General features: G+C 36.5%; 1 protein-coding gene across 1 annotated transcript; it reads right to left on the bottom strand.

The window, feature by feature from the left end:
* Nucleotides 1–2734: 2734 nt before the first annotated feature.
* LOC135087394 (uncharacterized) lies at nucleotides 2735–4348 on the bottom strand. The gene is made up of 2 exons (XM_063982160.1): nucleotides 4140–4348; nucleotides 2735–3696 (listed from the first exon to the last, which is right to left on the bottom strand). Exons 1-2 carry the CDS (start codon nucleotides 4303–4305, stop codon nucleotides 2735–2737), a joined length of 1128 nt encoding a protein of 375 aa, XP_063838230.1. The 5' UTR covers nucleotides 4306–4348.
* Between the last annotated feature and the right edge of the window lie 18455 nt (nucleotides 4349–22803).

Below are 22803 nucleotides of genomic sequence, written 5' to 3'. Positions count from 1 at the left end.
TATTTTTCAAACGAACAGAGTTTCTGCTTAGCAAGTGATCAGTACAAAAATAATAATCAAAATGAGCTCGCACGACATTATAAAGGCTTGCCCCCCACCAAAAGTTCGCTCGGCTGACAGGCATGGCACGTGGTTGGGTGGGGAGAGGCTTAGCATTGGCGGGAACGCTTCCCATTGGCTGGCGCTGGCAGGCTCGCTGTGATTGGCCGTTACAAAATAGACGATCAATATTTCCTCTCAATAATTTAGTAATCTCTATGTAATCTAATAGTGTCTTGGCTGGACAGATTTCGGGTTTCGCATCATAAAATGGAATGGTAAGGCATGGCTGATAAGCACCTGGTCTCGAAGTTTTTATAGTATCGGGTATTTTAATGGAAATCATGCCTGTACAGCGCACAATATTTTGAACTTTAATGAGTGAAAATGTTTGCACCCTATGTGCTGTAATAAGAGCTATGAGTGTGAGTGTTTTCTTAGCTAACTGTTCTAAAGGTAGGTTTTGGTTGGGATACAGATTTGTTAAATAATCAAGAACAATAGAAGTATCCCAGGTGATATTGTATTTGGGTAAAGATGGTCTAAGTTTATAAAAACCCTTGAAGAGTCTGTTGATCCGATCATCGGTACTCACTCGTGAACCTATTATTAGTGATAGAGCAGAACGGTAACTGTTCAGAGTTCCATATTGTGCGCCTGAATTGAAAACACTTGTGAAAAAGTAAATGATATTTGGAATTGACGCTTCGTAACAATTTAAATTATTTGAATTACAAAAAAGTATCCAACGTTTAAATGCGACAGTGTATTGTGATATAGAACTATCGGACAGGGACGCACAAATAATATCTAAAGAACTTGATGGTACACTTCTTCTGGAGAACGCCTCCCGGATAATACGCCGGCCATAAGTCTGAACTGAGGCTGCGCCATCACACTGCTGGAGACAAAAGTAAGTGTCTTTTCAACTGGCTCAAGTATGATGGGTTTTGTCACTAGAAGTCGATTAAATAGTGGAAACCAGGCCTGCGTAGGCCAATAGGGAACTACTACTATTCCTTCGGCCCTGTCAGACATAATCTTTCTTATAACTTTTGTTATAGCCGATACTGGAGGGAAAGCGTAAAAATTAAGATTATTCCAGCTAACCGTGAAAGCATTAATAGCATATGCTTCTGGGTCTCGATGCCATGAAATGTATCTAGGGCACTTAGTGTTTAGTTTTGTTGCAAAAAGATCAACCTCAGGCTTTCCAAATTTATAAACAATGAGATTATAAGCAGAGTCACTAAATTCCCATTCCGTGTCAGGATGTAACCGACGTGATTCCGCGTCTGCTATATCGTTATCTTTTGACCGTATATACGAAGCATATATAAAAATGTTTCTTGTTTCACAAAAGTTCCATATATCTCTTGTTAATTTATTTAGGTGTGGGAATCTTACTCCTCCCATACGATTGATATACGATATAGCAGTCGTGTTATCAATGCGTAACAATATCTGAGTGTTGTTTAAATTCGCCGCAAATATCTTCAGACCAAAATACGCAGCTAGTAATTCAAGGAAGTTAATGTGTTTGTCTAATTCTTCCGCACTCCATTGTCCGTTCGCGGTCTTTCCATTGCATACTACCCCCCACCCAGTTTTACTTGCATCAGAGAAAATCTCTAAGGTGTAAATATCTTCTCTAATTGGATTAATTGCATTTTTAATTGAACCAATCCACCATTTAAAATCATCTTGTAAATATGTAGGTATATTCATATAAGCATCGTAATCATCATCAGACTGCAGGAGAGCAAGATATTTACATCTTTCCATCTGCTTTGTGTAAAGCCAACCATATTGTACACCTGGGCAACAACACGAGCAAAGTGTCGAATTGAGCAACGTTGAAGACGACTCAATTTTGTTAATTCTGTTAAGATGTGATGTCTTTTAGCATCAGGTAAACAGACTTGAAAGTTTCTGGAGTCAATTATGAATCCTAAGTACGTGCATCTATTGGAAGGAATAAAACAACTCTTTTCCTCATTAATTAGAAAGCCTAAATATTCAAACAAGGCCCTTGTTTGTGCCATATTCATTATACATTCTCGATACGACGGTGCTATACAACATACGTCATCCAAATAAATGGTTGAAAGATAACCTAATGATCTCAGCACAGACATGACAGGTTTAAGCAGTTTGGTAAAAACGTAAGGGGCTGTGCTTAAACCAAAAGGAAGAACATTGAATTCGAAGAGTTTGTCGTCCCATTGGAACCTTAAATACTGTCTGTACCGTTTGTCTACCGAAATTAAGAAATATGCATTATTTAGGTCGAGAGAAGCCATATAACAGTCTTTGGATACTAATTTCAGAGTTGTTCTAAGATCTTCTAATTTAAAATGGTCAGTCCTAATAAATTTATTTAATGATTTTAAATTCAAAATGAAACGATATTTATCATTTTTCTTTTTTATCAGAAAGTAGCTGGATAAAAATTGATCACTACTTGGTTCGCATTCAGAAATAGCTCCCGAATCCAAAAGCTCTTTTATGGCTTCAAAATGATTATTGATTTCATCTTTTGACAATTTAGGAGGTAGGGGAACTCGTTTCTGTATAACTGGCTTATAAAAAGGAATGCTGTAACCCTTAACCCACGATAATATCGTTGGGTCGTTAGTTATTTGACACCAATGATCATAGAATAAAGCAAGTCTCCCAGAGGAGCGTACCGGATCTAACGACGTTGATACGGGCGTTGTTTGGGCCGCTGCTGCGACTGCGGTGGTGGCGGAGGCGGTGGGGGCGGTGGAGGAGGCGGCGGCAGCGGTGGCGGCTGCGCTGGATACTGGCGCCACTGCGATGTAGCCGGGAATGGTAATGGGGCAGGGGTCTGCGCGTATGCAGCAGGCTCCTGTCTCCTCTTGGCTGGTTGCCTGCCACTCGCCAGCTGAGGTCTCGGGTTTAAAGAACGAGACTGACTGCGTGATGATCCAGCTTTAGGCTTTGTTGCCTTTATTTCAGTTCCGGATCTATTAATGGCTTTAGCTGCCTTAAGAGTATCAGCCAAGTTTTCACCGAACAAGTATTTGTCGATTCCTGTCTCATAAATCTGGCTTTTGATCTCTTTTTTAATAGATGCACATATAAAGCTTCTCCTTTTCATCGACTCGTAGTGTTGTAAATCGCAGAAAAGTTGAGCGCCTTCAAGAAGAGGTCTTATCACTGAGGTATCCTTATGATCAGACTGAAAAATCTTGGTGAGAGCCTCTCCGATGCAAGCAATGACGGACGCTACCTGCGATTGCTTGCTTTGGGAAACCTTGTCTTTGCCAATCATGGTGTCTGATAACGCGGCTTTGATTTCAGGATTCAAAATCGGGGTGCCAATCTTTGAAGAATTTCCAGGAACTAAATGTTTATCTAAAAGTTCCTTCCGGGCGTCTTTTGAGAGGCCTGAAGTAGCAATATGCTCCCATCGTAACGCAATGTCCTTCTGGATGTCATCTCCAGTCTTTTTTGATTCTAACGGAGATGCGCCTAACATCTCGAGAATATCATTATCTAGCGTACATTCCTCGGTACTTGGATCAGCCGGCGGGGAAAGCGCTGGGGCGGGTTCTAAGTCCACGCCAAGTGTGGGTAAACCGAGATGTTCGGTCGAAACCACGGCCTCCGATAACTGCGGTCCTGGGCCATCTAAAAGTGCATAAAATATGTCATATTTTATTATTTTGCACGTTTAGAAAATAATATCCAAAGCATATAGCTCTAATAGGATAACTTAATTACGAGAACAAAATTATTTACAAAGCGATATCGCTAAGTATTTGTTTATTTCGTAAAAATACACATCGGTTACTTGCAATCATAAACTACATTTGTACAAAATTATTTACATGGCGTAAATAAAGTCACAAAGTAACCTTAATACACACTAGTATTTGTACATTTGAATGTTTTAAGCATTTATTGATAGCGAAAAACGAAAAGAGAGAAAATAAAATTAAGTAAGGTATTTGCAAATTTTCAATAAAATTACTAATTCACTATATTACGTTACTGGCTTAAAATTAAAATTGCCATTCGTATCACCTGCTGAAGTAACCGATGAAACAATAATTACAAAAGGTTAGACCTACCTTCGCTTATTGATAGCACGGGCGAGGCACATTCCATCCTCGAGTCGCTGCTATCCGAAGATATACGACGAGAACGCTTTTTGCGTTTGCGCAATTTCTTTTCGATTTTTCTCATCTTGCGCCTAATGTATTCATCACAGTCTTCGTCACTACTCCTTTTCGGCATTTTCTTTGCAAGACGGGTAGAATTTGAATTTACGTGTAGACTAGCGAAGCATTAAAACACGAATGAAGTTTGAACGAGCGACCGTTATGACACTATGACGACTGCTTGGGGATACCAGTTTAGGATTTTATTTTACCTGTGTTATTTTTTTATTACTTTAAACTATTGTGTATGATTAGCGAGTAGTTGCACGAAACTACAATTATTCTTCTAATTTCGAGGAATGAAGCTCGATGTATAATGAATTTAATTCGTAGCTAATCTAATAAATGTAAGTGAATGTCATGATTTAACTAAATTACTATTTAAACAATCAAGTTCATGAGATTTAACTATGTATATTAATTATACCACTAAGGAATGAATGTACCAGTATTTATTTATTTCATTTATTTGATCAAATCCACTATGTTTAGTTATTGTTATACATTTTTCTTAAATAAGTGTGCGTCGGGAGACAGCACAATATCAGATGGCCGAATGTCATGATTTTTAGAAAATATTGTTATTATTTTAGTGAATTGTAAAATATGTTACGATTTTAGTATATTTTAAAAATAAGAAGTGGCAACACTGTTAATTAAAAAGTGGCAACACTGTTAACAATTGCAAATCTTGTTTGGCAAGGAAGTGGTAATGTGGAGGGGATAGAGGGGCTTGTTGTAGGCCTAGAGCTCACTCAGATTCATTACTCTGTTAGCTTCGATAGAACTCAGACCACTTGACGAATCTATGTCCGATAGCTGTGATAATAATTATTGTGAGTTGAATATTGAGTAATTGAAGTGTGTGTAAGTGGAAATATACTCGAGTTTGGCTGGAATAAAGTGGTTTCTTTTTAATACTGTATGATATTTAGGTTATACAAAAAGTATCTTTATCTTCGAACGCAACCAGATCTGAGGCTGGTGGCCATAGTGAATGTTGTTCGTCTTGGTAAGACCTTTCAAATGACACTACAAACATAACTATTGGAGCCGGGTACCATTCTGCAAAAAAGTATGTGTATCTTCGTACACAACCAGATCTGAGGCTGGTGGTCATAGTAAAAGTTGTTCATCTTGGTAAGACCTTTCAAACGATACTAGACACATATCTATTGGAGCCGGGTACCATTTTGCCCATTGTCCTTTTCAAAAACAATTGCGCATATCGAAATGACACCTCTCCAAACACACCCCTGAAATCGCATTTTCAATCCAAGATGGCGGCGCACAGAATGTTATGAGACTGTATAATCGGACATTCTCATTTATTTGATGAACCTTATAGAGCTCAGTTATACAAACATGATAATAAAACTCCCGTTTGAAAATTCCAAGTAGTTTTCGCGGTATAGAAATTCAAAGTTACCTATTTTTTTACTTCTAAATTATGGAAAAATATTCTCACTCGTTAACTAATAACATTTAATTCAGAATTGTTATAATACTTTATAGAGCTCTTAAAACTACACGTAATAAGCGTATTAAGTGCTTCGTAAACGCATTCAGTTAATTGGGAAAAATGATTTTAGTGATTTTTGTTTTAATTTTTTTTCTCAATTATACCTTAATATATGGAAACATTTTTAATTGCAAGATATAGTCTGATATTTAATCTACTTGTATAAAAAAAATCAGCTTTAAATTCCGTGATATATTTGAGAAAAAACATAAAACGTCTTAATAAAATTTTTACGAGTCTAGGGTCGACAATTTTGGAAGGAATAATTCATGTCTAAAAAGTTTCAAATCCCGCCTGTTATGTGCATAGTGTTTGTGTCATTTTTCCTAATTAACTGAATGCGTTTACGAAGCACTTAATACGCTTATTACGTGTAGTTTAAGAGCTCTATGAAGTATTATAACAATTCTGAATTAAATGTTATTAGTTAACGAGTGAGAATATTTTTGCATAATTTTGAAGTAAAAAAATAGGTAATTTTGAATTTTTATACAGCGAAAACTACGTGGAATTTTCGAACGGGACTTTTACTATCATGTTTGTATAACTGAGCTCTATACGTTTCATCAAATCAATGAGAATGTCCGTTTATACAGTCCCATAACACACTGTGCGGCGCGGGAATTTTGTTTTTCCGTTTTTTTCTAACATTTTTTTAACACACCTTGGCAACCTCAACCAACGATGAAAAAAGAAAAAATTCAGGAACAAAAACAAAAAAGTTGATGTTTCAAAAATTTCCGCAATATTATTGTTTTTTGGTTCAAAAAATGTGGTAAAGCTGTCAGTCAAAAAATCTAGTTTAAAACAAACACCAACAATTTTACCCCTCTCCCCTCTAAATACCCCAAAAATACCCCTGATCAGTCAGTGAGTGAGTCAGTGAGTGGTAATCGAGCTTTATATATTATAGACTAGCTTTGGTCGCTACGCGGGCTACAAAAGCTAGATCTGCGATGCTGGCCGCTCCGGGCTTCGCCCTACGCGGCGCTCGGCCTGCGGCCTCGCAAAAATTACACGGGGCGTTTATCGTTTGTCGCAAAGCTCTTTTGCTTTTTTGACGCAACACAAGTAAATCTATGGCGACTGTCGGGATTTGAACCATCGCTCGGCCTTCGGCCTCGCCTTTTTGTCTGTCACTGGGCTCTAGTCCTTTTTTGACGCATTAAAAATAAATCTATGGCGACTCGCAGGCTTTAAACTATCGCTCGGCCTTCGGCCTCGCCTTTTTCTACGTTAGCTAAGCCCCCCTGCATACAATTTGTATGGAGAATTTAGTCCCTTTAGGAAAACGGGTGAACGCTTGGCGGCCATCTTGGATTTCCAAAATTTTGCATTTTTGCCTTAATCTGGACCATTTTCCGCGCCGAACCCCATTTTTACTTTTTTTCTAACTTAACCCAATCCCGTAAAACAATTCCTTAAAACCACCCATGTCCCAAAATTTTGAGTTTCCGTAACTCCCAGTGTTGCCAGGTCATCGAGCTAAAAATGGTCAAATGTCATTAGTTTGACCTATTTGCAGGAGGCGTCATCCAAATTTTTGACCGAAAGTCGTTATTTCCTTTTTTTACATTTTTTGACCAAAACTCTTAAAGTATGGCAACACTGGAAATTTTTGGTTTTCCAAACGATACTCTTAGACAAACTACATAATCGCCCCATACAACCCGACTTTCCCAAATGTTGCCAACTACCCGAAAAATACATTTGAAAAATCAGAATTCTGAAACTTTTCACAAAATGGCCGCTCACTCGGTAGCCATCTTGATTTTCTGACATTTCGGATTTTTCCCATAGTCTGGGTCGTATAACCGACCAAACCCCGTTTTCAGATTTTTTCCCACATATCTCCTTCTGTCCGTCCTTAACTTTAAAGACACCCATGTCGAAAAAAATACTTTTCCCCGTAGCTCCCAGTGTTGCCAGGTGATCGATACGGAAATGGTCAAATGTCATTTGCACGACCCCTTTGCAGGGGGCGTCGTCCAAATTTTTGACCGGAAGTCGTTATTTCTACTTTCGACATTTTTGGACCAAATCTCCCAAAGTATGGCAACACTGGAAATTTTTGTTTTTTCAAATAATACTCCTTGACAAACTACATAATCGCCCCATACAAACCGACTTTCCCAAATGTTGCCAACTATCCGAAAAACGCATTTGAAAAATCAGAAATCTGAAACTTTTTACAAAATGGCCGCTCGCTCTGCCGCCATCTTGATTTTCCATGATTTTGGATTTTTCCCATAGTCTGGGTCGTATAACCGACCAAACCCTATTTTCAGATTTTCCCTGCCATATCTCCTTCTGTCCGTCCTTAACTTTAAAGACACCCATGTCGAAAAAAATACTTTTCCCCGTAGCTCCCAGTGTTGCCAGGAGATCGAGATGAAAATGGTCAAATGTCATTTGCACGACCCCTTTGCAGGAGGCGTCGTCCAAATTTTTGACCGGAAGTCGTTATATGCTTGATTCAATTACCTTAGTTATTTGTTGGCTATATATTACGGAAGTAGGTACCTATGAGATTCTCCTAACAAATTACAAATTATTTTATAATAATCAACTCTATTGTAAAATCTTATGCATTCATAATAATAAAAGTAATAGCTAGTGTACCTACTTGTTTATTAATTTTATTGTCGTTAAGAATGAATGTAGTCTATCATGATAATGTGCTGAAATTACAGAATGCTTTAGAAATAATACCGACAGGAGGCGCATCGTAGCGCTATCATCATTGATTACTATTTAACAATGCGCCACCTATCGATTTTATTTCCAAGCATTCTCTAGTTACCGTTGTTAATGGAGTGCTATATGTTACATGAAAGTTTGAGTGCAGTTTAGTTTAGTCATATTATTCAAATTTAATCATCTTATGTTGTACCTAAATGAAAGCTGTTTAGGAAACAGATATCAAAGATATTAAGCCTGTGTGCGAGACAGTTAAGCCTGTGTGTGATTATAACTCAACCTACAGTGTTTATTAATTAATTAATGAAGAAAAAACAAAAAAATGCTTCAAATAGTATATTTATAATGATTAAACAATTATTCTACAACTTTTGAAAGCATACATTTGACTGTAATATTACTATGTTTCTGTAAAGGAGCAATCTACTTTCGTAATTGATCTATCATTTAGTACATTAAATAAAAAGACATAAGCTTAAAGGGAAAAAAGTGCCACATGTAGCTTCAGTGCTGACAGTCGGATTTAAAAATCTAAGTTATCTAGAATGACTGGATCAAGCTACGATTTTAATATAAGCGAAAAATATTAAATTCCAATGATAGTGAAATTCGAGTAGTTTTACTTAGCTAAGACATGTTTAATTCCAAAATATTATGTAATCATAATAATCATCATTTCAAGTGCAATATTTATAATATGAATGCAAATTGACATTGGCTAAATGATTATGTTACATTTTCCTATACAAATGAAAAAAATATGAAAAATAATCTGGATCAGAGATGGAATTGTGTAAAGCAATCGTAATCATTTGACAGTTCATAACGTACGATAAAATCAGTTAAAGCGTTTGACAGAATTATCGTACGTTATGTTACGTACGTAACTGTCAAATGATAACGATTGCTTTACACAATTCCACCTCAGTTTAAAAAAAAACTTATGGGCTGATATCTCAATCGTCGTAGAACTTTTAACTGAAGAATAGTATGAGATAATATGTCAAAATGTTTATTCTTCAGCAGATATTCAACGATTAAAAAATCAGTCCCAAATCACCTAAATATCCGAGTAGCTGGCATTTTATGTTCACTAAATTAATATTAGAAAATGAAAAATAAAGAAAAAAAAAAACAAAAGAGCCATGATGAGGTTCAGCATAAGCTGCTACAAGTCTTGGGTTATGGTATTATTACTGATCAGTAAACAATATTAATTTGAATAAAAGTGCATAACTACTATGTTTTAATCTGTAAATATCTCTAATTGTTATTTTCTTGCTTCCTCTATAGAACGTCAAGCATCTTCAAATCAGTGTTCATCGATAGTTGACTGCTGTCGTCAATCCAATACCGGAACTTCAACTGAGATTTCAAGTCCAATGTCGATAATTCCATGATACTGATGAACCTGGAAATAAAAAGACAGTTGTAATTATTTCGTTTTAATGATTTCATTCTCTTATATTTTATTCGCAAAAAAGGACTATAGGTAATTAAGAAATGACAACATAGAGGTGAGTGGATGTGTGGTAGTATTATCACATAATACCTAATTATTAGTTAAAGTGACATCTAAATAAAATGCGGCAGGCATTTATTGTGTGACATTTGCGTTTAATTAAAATAAGATTTCAAATTATGCATAGAATTCATTTTATAAGAGTAATATTGAACATGTCTCGGAAATGGATTTGCAATAATATACAATAGGGATGATGACTGGGTAATGAAATCAAAATTATATTTAGTCCGTCAGACAGATAATTAGAAAATATTAGACTCATATTTTTTTTTCTATAATCGAATAATTACAGTATTAAATTGAGTGGAAATGTCGCGTGTCATCATTTTTGAGTAAAAATTCTACTCAAGCGTGACGTATAGCGCCATTTCAACTCGATGTAGCACTGTTATTATTTAATTATAAAAGAACATAAAAATTATGAGTCTAATATTTTCTAATTATCTGTCTGACGGACAAATAATTGAAATTTTGTCATCTAGCCTATTACTTATCTCATATTTCTTGGTCGTTTAGCGTAATAATGTTAGGTACACTTACTTGTCGTATCGTGAACTACTATTTGCGTCTTGCGTTTATGTTTTGCTTTCTTTTCTTTCTTTATTCTTAGCCTTCTTGCTTCGTAGAGTAATATTTTACGCATTGAGACAGTAATTTCTTCTTGGCGATATCACTCCTCCTTCCTTGTGAGATGTGATCAATTCTATTCTATTCATGGCGTTTTACCTGTTGGTTAAATTTTGTTAAAAGTATTTTTTATAAAAAAAATGCCTTTAAACAAAGGTAGTAGGCGCGCGTGAACACCTGCCAGTAGAGAGGTTATTATGACCTAACGACAGTTGGTGAAAAGAAAAAAGAACACTGGCTGAGTACTCCAAAGATATGCCCAAGCTTAATGTTTATGGTATCTTAACACTTACTATTGATTATTGCGATTGAGTTGTAAAATTGTTTTACTTACATAATCAGAAAAAGGTCGTGTGATGCATTGTCAGGCTCCGGTTCAGTTCAGTATGAAGTAGCGAAACGTAGGTAGCTAAGTATTATATTACATTTTAATTTTTATTATTTCTTTTAGTCTATACCTGAAATAGATAGCATATTAATATTATTAATAGTGAAATTATAATTGAAATAAGACAATTATAATTGTATAATTTATATAAATATAAATCTGAAGATTGAAGTTGCGTTTACCATTTAATTAGTAGTTAGTTCTTTTTATGTTTATGAATTCTTCAAATTTGCATTATTTTGTCAGGGCTGCGTTATTAATGCTTCATCTTGAGGAACTTGACTTGCGAGTAGATGTGGTGAGCACCATCGTAGCAATTTTAACTTTTGCATCACTCATGTTTCTCTTTTGGCTTCTATACCTGAAATAATTAATATAAAATATGTAGTACAGATTAAAATACTAATACATATTAGAAATGCGAAAATTTGGATGTCTGTTACTTTTTCACGCAAAAACTACTGAACGGATTTTGACGAAACTTTACAGTATTATTGTTTATAACCCAGAAATAACACATAGGCTATAATTTATGACGATCTGTGACAAACAAAATTTCACGCCGGTGAAGCCGTGGGCAAAAGCTAGTCTTTTTATAAATTAAATAATAATTTTATTAATATTTTTAATACTTACTCTTAGTATCTTTTGAGTGTACGAGTGACAGTCATCTTGATGTCTAATTGAGTATCTTATCCAGATAAGATATAAACAGTGATATTACTAATAAATCGTTTGTCATCTGTAATATAAAACATATTAAAATTAGATTTATATTTGGCTATGCATTGTTAGAGTTTACATCGATGTATAATTAGAGACACATCAAAGCATTGCACGGCTCATCTGTGTTTTGTGTGAATGAGATGTTTCCACATTTATAAACAAGTTAGCTTCCACACACTGCCAGCCTGGTTAGTCCATCTGCAAGCTCTATAACATGACATACAATGTTAGTAAAAGACAGCCATAAATATTAGTTAAAGCCAGAGCCTCGTCAGTAAGACAGCAGGGAGCACCGCAGCGGAGCGTCTCACTCTCGCGGTGAGCCACGCCGCTGCCGCCAACAGCCGGCTGTTGGCGCGAGCAGGTGAGGTTGGCACATGGGATAGTACCATAACATTAATTTGATCTTATAATTAATTAAAGGCAAGCCAATGGTTAGTAAGATTAGTTTTGTTATGCACTCTCCCTTCTACTCCCCATCTACCTACATGAAATGTATAACATTAAAAACTGATTTTAATCATTCGCGTCCCACCCATTATAACTAAACGTCAAGCAGTGAGTACATAATGTAACTCATTCATAAATATCGCGTCAAGACATACCTAGACACATAGAAAGACACGGGTCTTTCTATTTTAAATAAAAACCATTTCATGTAGTTAGATCGCCCTATTGGGCGAATTCGATCTTCTAGCTACAATTAGTTAGCAAATAAATAATATGAATATGAATGAATTCTAAGCCCAAGCAGCGCAAGCATTTTAAAGCAGCAAGCAATTGCAAAGCAGCTACTGAAATGAATCCAAAATTTGATAGATTTGCCCGGGTAAGCCGATATTGTATATGATGAGTGTTTACGTGTGCAGTAATGTAAGAGAAGATGGGAAAGCAAAGTGAAATGGAATATGAAAAATATCACCCCATTACTGTAAGAGTGGTATATCGGAATATAACGTAATCACTTTGGAATCACCATGACATTAGCGCCTGATTCGGAACAGGAGCCTCCTCAGCCAACCAAACGAAGGAAGAGAGAATGATACCGCTGACTGAACGAACTGATTGACAGGGGAAGACTGTTAGGACGACACCCCCAGCCTGCAGGGGACGTCACTGATCCACGTGGGTGACACAGGCAGACGCCTCAGAGAGGGTGACGCCATCGAAGCGAAGAGTGTGAAGGCGACAGCCAACACAGCACGAGCATAAAGTTGAAGAGGTCGAGCGGAGGGAAGATGCAGGGTTAACGAATCAGGGCAGAGAAAATAACCGGTCGATAATGTCCCGGGTGTCAATCAAACACCTCAGCGTCGACGGAATATCAGGGTGTCCAGGTACAAGTACGAGTATGTCAATATAACAAACAACACGTGGTTCAGAAAGCAATGAGCAATGGATGTGTTCAAATGAAGTTAGTTAATGCCGTCATAAGCGAAACTGAACGAAATTGTTCTCACCAGCATAATAAGGATCGTCGTATAATTGTCATTTTGTAAAATTAATAATGTAACTGTCGCCATTTTTCGCATTTCTTAAATAAACATTGCAAATACATCATAGGTCTCACTAAAAAACAGGTACTTTTAAAGGTATATAAAGTGCTATAAACGGTTACAAAAACAAAGTCAAAATTTATTTATTTGTAATTTTAAATAGTACTTAAATATTAATTAACAAGAATAAACATTCTAAAAAATAGCAAGTTACACTTAAAACATAACGTTACTTATTTATTTCAAGAATACTCAAAGTTTAACAACCATTAGGTAATTTTCATAAAATGTTTAGTAAAAAAACTTTTAGTTAATGTTAATTTTATGAAATTGATCAAGTAGCAATTCCTGGCAAAGAAAGAAAATGTCACGTCCATTATGAAAACCCTCTCAACAATAAAATTACCTCATGCATGATAGCAACAACAAACTTGTAAATAAAAGGAGTAACTTTAATATTAAGAATGTGAAAGAATAATGGTAATAAAATAATAAGAAAATTCTAAACTGAAAATATAGTAAACATTAGGTACAAAAGAAGTGAAAGCCCAAATAAAAACAAACGGTGTAGTGTATATCCAATGCTCACTTGTCTTCAGCAAGACAAGCGATAGGATGTTTTAACACCTACGACCTACAGTGCTCGAGATCCGTCGCACATCTATCTCATCAACGAGAGAAGAAGGAGGAAAATATTGAACAGAGTAGTTGAAACTGACAAATAATTAATTTTAACTTCAAAGACAAGAGGTAATTAGGATAATATTGCGAGGGAACAGACAGCAGTTCTCAAAATGAGACCCATTTTTATCACAATTTCATTGTTAGGTTAAAATGGACGAACATAAAATATGTACCTACGTAAGACATTAAAAACAGTGCACCCAAAACAAAATTCTTATTGTTTAAATAAATGAAATTATTAAAAAGTACTATTCTGTTATATATGTGAATAAGCTAACAAACATAACAAACTGAATTACAATAAAAACAAGGTAGGTGGTTGTCAATATTTATTATTAATTTATAGTTAATATGTACACATTAAGAGAAAAAAGTTTTTGGTTCTATATTAAGTTATTGCAAATTTTAATATTATTAACAAAGACAGGTACTAATTAATAAACAATAGTATTTGTTGTGTAGCAACATTTATGACTTAAATGTGATTAAAAATATGAATTCCTTTTAACTATTCGTATAGTGTCGATTCGAATTAAAAAAGTATGTCCTAAATGTATAACAAGAAAAGTAACGTTATGTTTTAAATGTTTTTAGAGTTATAAAAAAAAAACAATTTCTTGTAAAATTGTTAAAAAATCTTTATATCATTTGGTTTTGGACTATTATGTATTCGTTAAATATTGATTAAAACCCAGTATTCATAAAAAAACTGAATACTCCATGCAACGAAATACGTTAAGAAGTGTTTAGGATTTTAATTATTAACAGTTTGATGTCAGAGTTAGTACTGTCTGGGGACCACATTACACTAATCACTCATTACGAATAGAAAGAGTTCAAAAAAAGTTTACCAGACATCTTGCTTTCGTCAGGGTATTGCGAGGAGGGCCTTAGCCTACGAGGATAGATTATATCTTTTTAATATGAATAGCCTGGATAAGCGTAGGGACCTTTCTGACCTAATCATTTTATATAAGATTTTAAACAATAAGTTGTGTTGCTCGAAACTTGTGGAGAGAATTCGTTTTCGTGTTCCTCTGCGCTTGCCACGCCACCCAATAGACACATTTATTACTCCGTTTCGAAGAACTGTCTTAGGTGCAAACTCACCAGTCCCGAGAGTGCTTAGGTTGTATAATAAATATAATCGCTCCACAAACATTGATCTCTTTTCCATGTCATTACGTAAATTTCGAGAAACATTATTGGATGGCTAATGATTGTACAATGTTAATACCTACTTTTATTGCTTAGCTAATTAAAAAAAAAAACATTACATAGATTTTTATTATATTATATCTTTTTATAACCAAAGAATAGTAATTATGGTATATTTTGGAATTTATTTTTAAAGTCTTCTTTGTAAACGCAAGTTGTGTTCGCCAGTAAGTGGCTTTACATTTAGTAAGATACTGTAGAATAAGTTTAAAATTATCTAATATGTATTAGTGTATAAGCTGTTGGTGAACCTTTTTTATAAAATAAAAATAAAATAAAAAATAAAACTACAACACGGATATTTAACCGGATATGTCCTGCGAAAATTAATTTTCTCGCCAAAAATCTTGTTTAAATCTTCTACAGCCATAGCGTGCAGTAACTAATAATATGACGTGATTGGATTACTAATGTTTGGCCAAAAACGTTTCCCAAATTATCACATCGCAAGCAAGAGGTGATTCTGGCGCTCGGCGGCCGCTACCGCGGCACGCTTCGCTCGCCTTCGCGCGTTAATGGTCACTGTTCTAACCTAACCTAACCCACTATTTTCTGCAATACCTACTTTTTGCAAACATACAATTTTATTATTAAAATTATTGTTTAAGAAAACCATGATCATGTGCCTTATGCTTTGATTTGTGGGTAAGTATATGAAGTGTTAATTTGATCAATCAAATTATTTGGATATTTGGCAAAAAACATTTGCTATACAAAAATTTGCCATAAAAAAACTTGACCAAGTAAAATTTTGCCAAATGATAATTTGACCAAATGAATTATCGCATCCCACCGTTCCTGCCAAAAGGCCACGGCATCCTCTCTAATGGTGCGCTTCAATTCCCGGCGCTCCCTGGGGGCCAGTTGGATTCCCTCCTCCGCAAGTCGTCCTGCACGAGAGACTTACAGGTAACGCTGCCGTGCTGCACGACCTGTAAGCCTTCGTGAGTAAAATGAGCGCCGGTCGCTGAGTACTCCCTCCAACCACCTTTGTCATCACAAAAATCGACGAGCATCGGTACCATACGGCCGCAGCGTATGTCATCGTGGCCACATAAATGCCTGCGTACAGCACACTTAGGGCGGGGTATCTCACGCCCCATGACGTCTTGCCAAAACCATTGGCAGCTTGTAAATCAATCAATTTCGCATGCGGCACATAGGACCTAGCCTCGTCGAGGGTCACACCAAGCGATTGTCACATCGTCTGCGTACGCTATTACGTGTACCCACTCAGGACACGGCAGCAGCAGGAGGTCGTTGAGCAGGAGGTTCCAAAGTGTCGGGCCCAACATTGATCCCTAAGGACATCCCATGGTACTGCGCTTCCACGACGTTTGAGCCCCTACATAGAGGCCCACACGCCGGTCTGTAAAGTAACTAACCAATGACCTGAAGATATTAGGTGGAGCTCCGGTCTGTTTGGCCTTCAACAAAATCATCGGCCACCACGCGTTGTCAAAAGCACCGGAGATGTCCAGGAAGATCAGCTGCACGTATGACGCAGTACTGTTCTCGGTGATCGAGTTAATGAACTTGAGCGCCGTGACCGTAGACCGGCCACGGGTGAAACCGTGCTGAGCGTCAGATATATGTCGGTGCAAGCAGGGAGCGCAGGAGATGATGACGCGCTCCAGGATCTTACCCAGGATTGGCAAAAGAGTAATAGGCCTATAGGCCTTCGGGTCAGAGAGAGGCTTGACGTTTCCCTTCGGGAGGACCAATAGTCTACCTACCTTCCAGATGTCTGTAAAAGAACCTTCAGCAAAGGTGGTGCGAAAAGTAACAGTTGCTAAAAGTTTATTTGGGAAATGAAACATTGGCGATAAGTTGTTTGCGAAGCGAAATTTGGCGAAAAGTAATTTGGCCAAACGGAAGGATACCGACGCGATTACTATTAAATTGTAACAAGTAAGTTTATAAAATGTTTATTTCTAAATGTAATAATATCAATATAACTTTAAAAAAAAAAACCGACTTCAAATGCGTGAACACAAATAATACCTATTCAACAAAAAAAAAATAATCGTTCAAATTGGTTCATAATCGGCGGAGATATTGCGTATAAAAAAGTTCATCCCCAATTTTACACCCTTGGAGGTGAAATATTTTCTTTAAATTTGCATGATACCACCCTTTTGATAATACCTATTCAACAAAAAAATAATCGTTCAAATTGGTTTATAATCGGCGGAGATATTGCGTATAAAAAAGTTCATCCCCAATTTTCCACCCTTGGAGGTGAAATATTTTCTTTAAATTTGCATGAAACCACCCTTTTGATAATACCTATTCAACAAAAAAATAATCGTTCAAATTGGTTTATAATCGGCGGAGATATTGAAAGAAAGAAAGAAAGAAAGAAAGAAACATTTATTGCCATGGACATCACAAAAGACAAAAGAGGTAAAATGAAAAAAAAAAAAAGCAAATAAGACAGAGGTGACATAAAACATACAATGAATGAATGAATAAACTAAGCAGTGCCACCCTGTCGCACAGCGATGCCCATCGCAATGGGACCCCACTCAGCATATGCCGTGGCCCCCGGTGAGGGAAGCCACGACGCTGGTTTTCAGTGTGCCCCATGCCGAGTGAGAGTCACGGACACTAACCTATACTGCATAAAATATACATACATAAATAATAATAATAGTGCGCGTATAAATTTTAAATGTATATACAGACGTAGTAGAAAATAATAATATACGATATAGACGAAGTAGAAAAGATGTGATAAGATATTTATAAATAAAAAGATAATATTTAATAAACAAAACTGTGTGTGTGTACATAATAATAATAATAAATTGTAATGTATTAAAGTGCGTTTGTGTATACTGTGATTGTGTGTGTCTCGACGTCCGCAAAACAGTCTCGATCGATCGAATCACTCTGCGTGGTTGTGGCCATTCATAGCATCAGTTAAATCAGTTTGGCCCATAATCTTGAGCGCTTTAGTCGCATACCCACAATACAAAAATAATAAATAAACAAAATAAAATACATCAGTGTCAGATCAAATTAATTATATAAAATTTATTTACGCATATTTAGTTTATTTTATTGCGTATAAAAAAGTTCATCCCCAATTTTCCACCCTTGGGGGTTATTTTTTTTATTATTAAATTTAAATGGGACCACCCTTGAGGTATTACCTATACGCCGAAAAAAGATTAGTTCAAATCGGTTCATAATTGGCGAAGTTATCGCGTAACAAACATAGAAAAAAAAAACATACGGGTCGAATTGAGAACCTCCTCCTTTTTTTGAAGTCGGTTGAAAAAAAAGGCGGCATAGGGGCCCGAGCGCCAGCCTCGCCGCACCTTAACCTATTTATTACACTGCATTAACTTAAATTATACTGGTAAATTACTAATATTAGTTAACCATGCCACCACCCCAGAGACATTTTAGTGATAATGACAAATCCAAGATATCTTTCTTTTTATTCTGATGATAGTGATAATTCAGACTGAAAAAAACTTAAACACAATAAGATTGAAGAGGATCCCTTTCAATCGTGTAATCTTTTATTACCAATAATGTAACTGTTTTGACACTAAAGTAACCAAAAATATTTTTGACTATCTGTGGGAACTGTGGCAAAGTAATACTATAACATCACCCCATTCAAAATTAAAAGCGTAAAAATCTGGACAACTTGATTTGACCAGTCCCCGAAGGCAGCGCCTGTTCACAGACATGACGGATGAGCCAGCCATCGCTTCACTCGATCATATTTTAGAGAATGTAACGACCCGCCTCACCACGCCACCACCCCAGAGACATTTTAGTGAGAATGACAAATCCAAGATATCTTTTTTCATATTCTAATGATAGTAATAGTTCAGACTGAAAAAACTTAAACACAATAAGATTGAAAAGGATCCCTTTCAATCGTGTAATGTGTTATTACCAATAATGTGACTGTTTTGACACTAAAGTAACCAAAAATATTTTTGACTATCTATGCTATGGGAACTGTGGCAAAGTAATACTATAACATCACCCCATTCAAAATTAAAAGAGTAAAAATCTGGACAACTTGGTTTGACCAGTCCCCGAAGGCAGCGCCTGTTCACAGACATGACGGATGAGCCAGCCTTCGCTTCACTCGATCATATTTTAGAGAATGTAACGACCCGCCTCACCACGCCACCACCCCAGAGACATTTTAGTGAGAATGACAAATCCAAGATATCTTTTTTCATATTCTAATGATAGTAATAATTCAGACTGAAACAACTTAAACACAATAAGATTGAAGAGGATCCCTTCCAATCGTATAATGTTTTATTACCAATAATGTGACTGTTTTGACACTAAAGTAACCAAAAATATTTTTGACTATCTATGGGAACAGTGGCAAAGTAATGCTATAACATCACCCCATTCAAAATTAAAAGCGTAAAAATCTGGACAACTTGGTTTGACCAGTCCCCGAAGGCAGCGCCTGTTCACAGACATGACGGATGAGCCAGCCATCGCTTCACTCGATCATATTTTAGAGAATGTAACGACCCGCCTCACCACGCCACCACCCCAGAGACATTTTAGTGAGAATGACAAATCCAAGATATCTTTTTTCATATTCTAATGATAGTAATAATTCAGACTGAAAAAACTCAAACACAATAAGATTGAAGAGGATCCCTTTCAATCGTGTAATGTGTTATTACCAATAATGTGACTGTTTTGACACTAAAGTAACCAAAAATATTTTTGACTATCTATGCTATGGGAACTGTGGCAAAGTAATACTATAACATCACCCCATTCAAAATTAAAAGCGTAAAAATCTGGACAACTTGGTTTGACCAGTCCCCGAAGGCAGCGCCTGTTCACAGACATGACGGATGAGCCAGCCATCGCTTCACTCGATCATATTTTAGAGAATGTAACGACCCGCCTCACCACGCCACCACCCCAGAGACATTTTAGTGAGAATGACAAATCCAAGATATCTTTTTTCATATTCTAGACTGAAAAAACTTAAACACAATAAGATTGAAAAGGATCCCTTTCAATCGTGTAATGTGTTATTACCAATAATGTGACTGTTTTGACACTAAAGTAACCAAAAATATTTTTGACTATCTATGCTATGGGAACTGTGGCAAAGTAATACTATAACATCACCCCATTCAAAATTAAAAGAGTAAAAATCTGGACAACTTGGTTTGACCAGTCCCCGAAGGCAGCGCCTGTTCACAGACATGACGGATGAGCCAGCCTTCGCTTCACTCGATCATATTTTAGAGAATGTAACGACCCGCCTCACCACGCCACCACCCCAGAGACATTTTAGTGAGAATGACAAATCCAAGATATCTTTTTTCATATTCTAATGATAGTAATAATTCAGACTGAAACAACTTAAACACAATAAGATTGAAGAGGATCCCTTCCAATCGTATAATGTTTTATTACCAATAATGTGACTGTTTTGACACTAAAGTAACCAAAAATATTTTTGACTATCTATGGGAACAGTGGCAAAGTAATGCTATAACATCACCCCATTCAAAATTAAAAGCGTAAAAATCTGGACAACTTGGTTTGACCAGTCCCCGAAGGCAGCGCCTGTTCACAGACATGACGGATGAGCCAGCCATCGCTTCACTCGATCATATTTTAGAGAATGTAACGACCCGCCTCACCACGCCACCACCCCAGAGACATTTTAGTGAGAATGACAAATCCAAGATATCTTTTTTCATATTCTAATGATAGTAATAATTCAGACTGAAAAAACTCAAACACAATAAGATTGAAGAGGATCCCTTTCAATCGTGTAATGTGTTATTACCAATAATGTGACTGTTTTGACACTAAAGTAACCAAAAATATTTTTGACTATCTATGCTATGGGAACTGTGGCAAAGTAATACTATAACATCACCCCATTCAAAATTAAAAGCGTAAAAATCTGGACAACTTGGTTTGACCAGTCCCCGAAGGCAGCGCCTGTTCACAGACATGACGGATGAGCCAGCCATCGCTTCACTCGATCATATTTTAGAGAATGTAACGACCCGCCTCACCACGCCACCACCCCAGAGACATTTTAGTGAGAATGACAAATCCAAGATATCTTTTTTCATATTCTAGACTGAAAAAACTTAAACACAATAAGATTGAAAAGGATCCCTTTCAATCGTGTAATGTGTTATTACCAATAATGTGACTGTTTTGACACTAAAGTAACCAAAAATATTTTTGACTATCTATGCTATGGGAACAGTGGCAAAGTAATACTATAACATCACCCCATTCAAAATTAAAAGCGTAAAAATCTGGACAACTTGGTTTGACCAGTCCCCGAAGGCAGCGCCTGTTCACAGACATGACGGATGAGCCAGCCATCGCTTCACTCGATCATATTTTAGAGAATGTAACGACCCGCCTCACCACGCCACCACCCCAGAGACATTTTAGTGAGAATGACAAATCCAAGATATCTTTTTTCATATTCTAATGATAGTAATAATTCAGACTGAAAAAACTTAATAAACACAATAAGATTGAAGAGGATCCCTTCCAATCGTGTAATGTGTTATTACCAATAATGTGACTGTTTTGACACTAAAGTAACCAAAAATATTTTTGACTATCTATGGGAACTGTGGCAAAGTAATGCTATAGCATCACCCCATCCAAAATTAAAAGCGTAAAAATCTGGACAACTTGGTTTGACCAGTCCCCGAAGGCAGCGCCTGTTCACAGACATGACGGATGAGCCAGCCATCGCTTCACTCGATCATATTTTAGAGAATGTAACGACCCGCCTCACCACGCCACCACCCCAGAGACATTTTAGTGAGAATGACAAATCCAAGATATCTTTTTTCATATTCTAATGACAGTAATAATTCAGACTGAAAAAACTTAAACACAATAAGATTGAAGAGGATCCCTTCCAATCGTGCAATGTTTTATTACCAATAATGTGACTGTTTTGACACTAAAGTAACCAAAAATATTTTTGACTATCTATGGGAACTGTGGCAAAGTAATGCTATAACATCATCCCATCCAAAATTAAAAGCGTAAAAATCAGGACAACTTGGTTTGACCAGTCCCCGAAGGCAGCGCCTGTTCACAGACATGACGGATGAGCCAGCCATCGCTTCACTCGATCATATTTTAGAGACATTTTAGTGAGAATGACAAATTCAAGATCTTTCTTTTTAATTTAATAAAAATAACAATTCAGACTGAAGATAATCTTGACAATGGAGGGGATCACTTTATTGTCATAATGTTTTATTACTAATTTATGATATTAATTTATGCAACATAGTATTAAAAATAGGTCAAGTTGCGGCGGGAGTGGCCCCTTGGCCATCCCTAAAGCCAACTGTATTTTTTTACATACAATATAAAAAAAAATCGGAAAACCGCGGTTTAGACAGCAAGAAACAAACGGACATATTCATTACGTCACGGTCATTGCATGGGTTCAAATATTATATGTGCTCCCTCGAAAACCTACTCTCTACATAACCGTTTAAAGCACTTTATATATCTATAAAAGTACCTATGTTCTTCAGTGTAACCTACGACGCAGCGTGCATTGCTTATTCAAGTAATGCGAAAAAAAAGGCTACCCCTGTACATTATTTCAGCTTCAACCAAACCAACGCGTGCAGATTGCCATCGCCGGCGCGATCATAGGCCAATGA

Source organism: Ostrinia nubilalis (assembly GCF_963855985.1).
Source record: "Ostrinia nubilalis chromosome W unlocalized genomic scaffold, ilOstNubi1.1 SUPER_W_unloc_3, whole genome shotgun sequence".
Lineage (NCBI taxonomy): Eukaryota > Metazoa > Arthropoda > Insecta > Lepidoptera > Crambidae > Ostrinia > Ostrinia nubilalis.
The sequence above is the reverse complement of the archived record's forward strand: the minus strand, read 5'-3'. Positions and strand labels throughout refer to the sequence as shown.

Coding starts and splice junctions, on each gene's coding strand:
- LOC135087394 (XM_063982160.1), bottom strand. CDS start 4,305: ATGCCGAAAAGGAGTAGTGACGAAGACTGTGATGAATACATTAGGCGC. Junction 3,697..4,139: donor CGTGCTATCAATAAGCGAAG/GTAGGTCTAACC, acceptor ATGCACTTTTAG/ATGGCCCAGGACCGCAGTTA.